This window comes from Nicotiana sylvestris, chromosome 1 (genome assembly GCF_000393655.2).
Source record: "Nicotiana sylvestris chromosome 1, ASM39365v2, whole genome shotgun sequence".
In the NCBI taxonomy this organism is placed as follows: domain Eukaryota; kingdom Viridiplantae; phylum Streptophyta; class Magnoliopsida; order Solanales; family Solanaceae; genus Nicotiana; species Nicotiana sylvestris.
The window spans coordinates 49,420,806-49,425,611 of record NC_091057.1 but is presented as its reverse complement, the minus strand read 5'-3'; the positions used below and the strand labels follow the sequence as shown (position 1 = coordinate 49,425,611).

The 4,806-nt window shown below is 38.3% G+C and overlaps 1 protein-coding gene across 1 annotated transcript; it reads right to left on the bottom strand.

Annotated features, from left to right (window-relative positions):
- Positions 1-3,854: 3,854 nt before the first annotated feature.
- On the bottom strand, positions 3,855-4,286 carry LOC138870045 (uncharacterized). The gene is made up of 2 exons (XM_070147554.1): positions 4,129-4,286; positions 3,855-4,011 (listed from the first exon to the last, which is right to left on the bottom strand). The coding sequence occupies exons 1-2, from the start codon at positions 4,284-4,286 to the stop codon at positions 3,855-3,857; spliced, it is 315 nt and encodes a 104-aa protein (XP_070003655.1).
- Between the last annotated feature and the right edge of the window lie 520 nt (positions 4,287-4,806).

The following is a 4,806-nucleotide window of genomic DNA, read 5'->3' as shown; positions in this document are numbered from 1 at the left end:
TTGAGGTGTCTCCTTGTCCTCTTGATCGAACCATTATCTATATCAAGCAGAAAAAATTGTTAGTTGCAATTCGATGTTCAAACACATACTACAGACATATGAGTAAAAAATAAACCAAAGGACACAGTGAGGGTGTACAGTTAGATCATGCTTGCAGGGAAGTGATCTGTGCTATGCACAATTTCACTTACGGCTGCAGATGGGGACTTGCTATCACACCTCGAACCTGGGCCTGGACGTAACACGACACTCGGTGCCTGACTACATATGACCGAGCGAACCAACTGACTGGCTGAATCAATATGTGATATCATAACATACTGAATGTGGAAGATAAACTAACACATGTTGATATACTGAAAGTCTGGATGATATAAATCAAAGTGCGGAAATACTAATATAATTTTGAAACATATTTGTAGCCAACATAGCTTAACATGAAAATACTGAGACTCTGTCTAAATGTAATTGTAGTCTATGAAGCCTCTAATGAAGTACTGAAAAACACTGACTGTCTGTAAATACTGCAAGACTATAATGTAATGTTACTGCCCCGAAAGAACTAGGGATCACCAAATAGTTGGTACGAGAATCCTACCGCTCTCAATAATCAACCTGTAAATCATTACCTGCATCGTGAGATGTAGGCCCCAGGCAAAAGGGACGTCAGTACATTTGAATTGCACTGGTATGTAAAGCAACTGAAAGAAAGAATTATAAATGCTGAAACTAAAACTAAGTTGATTACTGAGAATTGATAATTGATAATTGATAACTAAAGTGATAACTATTGAAACTGAAACTGAAATGATAACTGATAACTGGTAACTGAAAACTGAAATGATAACTAATAATTGAATTGAACAAAGGAAGTAAGGATATGAATGCTCCCTCTTCTGAATGATGAACAACCTGTTTATCTGAATAAGCTACGATCTCAGGCCCAATATATATGTGCACAAGCTACGACCTTAGGCCCAAGTATACGTATACATAACTACGGCCTCAGGCCCAAACATGCATAAAGCATAAACTACGGCCTCAAGCCCAAGTATGCATAAAGCATATAAACTACGGCCTCAGGCCCAAATACAGGTGTTCAACATTCAGAAACTGAGAATCGTACTGAAATAAATGATACTGAAATACTAAACCATATTGAGTTACATGATACTTGAATGTTGAATAGAGCTAGACTGAGATATGTATTCATGAACTGATTATGAAAATTGAAACTTCAACTATTTATGACATGCTGAGTAATCTACATTGAGACTCATTGGCAACAAACCCAAGTCTATATTGATTACGCACTAATTTCACAACGTTCAGAATGAAAGTCATGAATGAGTTACGAAGCTAGAGAATAGAAGTTCTGCAACTATCAAGGAACTATGCTTAACTATATTTCTAAGGAAATTGGTAACGTGGTAAAAGAAATATAGTGTAGGGAGAATCATTAACATTCCCAAACATAGAGAGTTAGCCTCACATACCTTAACTTCATACTCTTGAGTGTAATATAACATTCGTCAACCCCTTTCAACTTTAATCTATATCAATACAAGTTAAAGGGATTCCGTATAGCAATAATACTCATGTTTTGGTCACTTAGGCATTTTCTCAAACACTTGGTGGAATAAAGCTTCATAGCCCTTATTAATGGTGTTTCTACACCCAACAAGCCATTCTCTTGCTCCTAGATAAATTCTAAAATCTCAAATTTCTTATAATTAAAATCATTCTTCTTCACCCATAAGATAAAGAACACCCTTAACCAATAATCAACAATCAACAAACCAAACCTATAATTTTTTTTATGCTTTTCTGTCAAACCCATCAACTCATATCTAATGAACATAGTGTCAATAATCATTAATCCAATGATATATTTAATTAGAGGGTGAAGACATTACCTTTTTGAAATTTAATCCTCTTAAATTCGAGTTCTAGGGTTTCTTCCCTCAACAATGATGTCCCAGTTAAATATATAATGATATGGAGGTTTACCCCTGTTAATAAGACGTTGGAAAATTGAAATTAACTTAGAATCACCATTAGAACTTACCTTGGATGGTGGAGGGATCCTTAAGGAGTTAGGTTTCTTAGAGCTCTTCTTTCTAGAGCAAGTTTTTGAGTTTTGGGGTGTGGGGGAAAAAGTAGGGCTTTAAAATGACCCCCCAAGTGCTCCCGCCGTGCATCTGAAGGCCTGACCCTGCACCTGACCGTGCAAAATGGTAGTAACACTGCCACAAGTGCGCGGCCGCACACGCCCACACTGGGCACGCATATTGCGCACTGTTCTGTAAAATGCACATAGATCCGTTCAAGCTCCATAATATATCGTTGCAAATATATTTCAAAGGACTACAACTTTCATCTTTTGAGTTTTCCCGAATTCCTTACACATATTCACTAACTGCTGTTGGAAAGCGGACCTTTTGTAAACTTAGTCGATTTTGTCGAATCTTATGTACCTCACTCTCCATCTTGATTCTGAAACAACTATTTTCACCAATAATCATCCCTCTAGGACTTCATATGCCTCAAATATCAAATTAATACCTATTTAACATATCCATACCTAGTCCGAATGTACAGGGTGTTACTCTTGTGGACCGCACATTTTTGTTATGCGGCCGCAGAAGTGAAGTGGGGTCCGCACAATTTGACTTGCAACCGCACCTCTAAAACCCAAAAATGCCAACTCTCTAATGCCATCTCTAAAACCCAGCTGCAATAGGATTTATGCGATCCACACAATTAAGCTTGCGGCCGCACATTGGAGTCTCAAAGTAAGGACTCTCTGATGACAGTAAATGTGTTGTTCTGTGGCTGCAATGGAATTCTGCGGTTCGCACATTTTACCTTGCGACCACAGATTCTTTCTTTACTTAGCTGCTCTAAATACAACATCGGAGACCGCACAAATTCTAGTGCGGCCACAGATTTCAAAAATTACGTACGGATCAAACTTTTCTACATAGGTGTTTTCAATTTCGTGCACAATTAGACATGGAAACATTGAATAAACATGAATTTATACTAACTCAATCCCCATAGAGAATGTATTAATTTAACCAAGTTCAGATTTTACCCCACATGTATACACAATTAAACTCTAATGACAAATGGCCTAAAAAAGAACTAAAAATCTACAAGTCAAACTAAAACAAAAAGTAACATGAAACTGAAGCATACCGGATGAAGTGAGTGTAATGAGTAACTGATCAAAGTGGATGTGTGTGGATAGACGATATTTCCAAGAAAATTCAACAGAGCACAATTTTTAGTTGAGAGAGTGAAAAGTGTAAATTTAACCTGTTCCTCTATTTATACTAATGATTCACTAAGGGAAAGAAGGACGAGTGCGGCCACACATTTTCATGTGCAGTCCACACTCTGTTACCTGGGGACCTCATCTCAGCTCTTCATCCGCGGTCCGCACATTTTAATGTGTGGCTGCAGATTTCACGTGCGGTCGCAGATTGACCTCTACACTGACAAGCTAAAACTTCAGAGAGTTGGTATTTTCAACATCTCGATTGTGCGGTCTGCAAGCTAAATGTGCGGCTGTAATGCTCTTTTGCTATAACACCAACAAATGCGGTCCGCACAAGTCAAATGCGGTCTGCATCCCTTAGAGTACTTAGCCATATTTTTGTCCACAATTCCTGTAAGTCACACTCACCCCTGTAGCATACTACAAATTAATTTAGAACAAAAATTAAACTAACTACAAAAGAAAAAGGAAAAGAAACATGGGTTGCCTCCCAAGAAGCGTCTGATCTAACGTCGTGGCACGACATAGAATACCCTCAAGTAAAATGAATAACCGCCACGATATGGCTATCTCAAACTTTTCCCAAGTAGTGCTTCAATCTGTGACCATCGACTCGGAATACTTCATTGTTTTTGTTCTTCAAGTCTAATGCACCAAAAGATGTCACACCCACAATTTCAAAAGGACCACTCCATTTAGATTTTAGCTTTCGGGGAAACATCCTCAACCTTGAGTTAAACAACAATATAAGATCGCCTACCTTGAACTCTTTGTTCTAAATGTATTTGTCATGAGGATATTTCATCTTTTCTTTGTACAAGGACGAACTTGCATAAGCATGGTACCAGAGCTCATCCAATTCATTCAAATGTGCATCCCTCAAGATTGCGGCTACATCCCAATCAAGATTTAACTTCTTTAGAGCTCGCATGGCCTTGTGTTCTAGTTCTACCGAATGATGAAAAGCTCTTCTTAACACTAACCTGTATGGTAACATCCCCATAGGTGTTTTGTAGGCCATCTGATAAGCCCATAATGCATCATCAATCTTCTTAGACTAATCTGTCCGATTAGCATTCACTATTTTGGAAAAAATACTCTCTATCTCCCGGTTGGAGTCTTCCGCTTTCCCACTAGCGTGTGGGTGATAAGGATTCGTAACTTTGTGAGTAACACCATACTTGTTAAGTAAAGTGTCGAAAGCTTTGTTGCAAAAATATGACCCCCCCCTTTCACTTATAGTTGCACGCAGAGTACTAAGCCTTGTGAAAATATTCTTCTTCAAGAATGCCACCACACTTCTCGTCTCATTGTTGGGTAGAGCAATAGGCTCAACCCGTTTGGACACATTCCACCACGACCAAGATGTTGGTATTTTCCACAAGAACTCAAAAAGGGTCCATGAAGTCAATACGTCACACATCAAAAATATCAATCTCCAAAATGGTAGTGAGTGGCATTTCATTTTTCTTTGAGATTCCACTAGCCTGTTGGCGTTTATCATATCTTTTCACTAACTAACT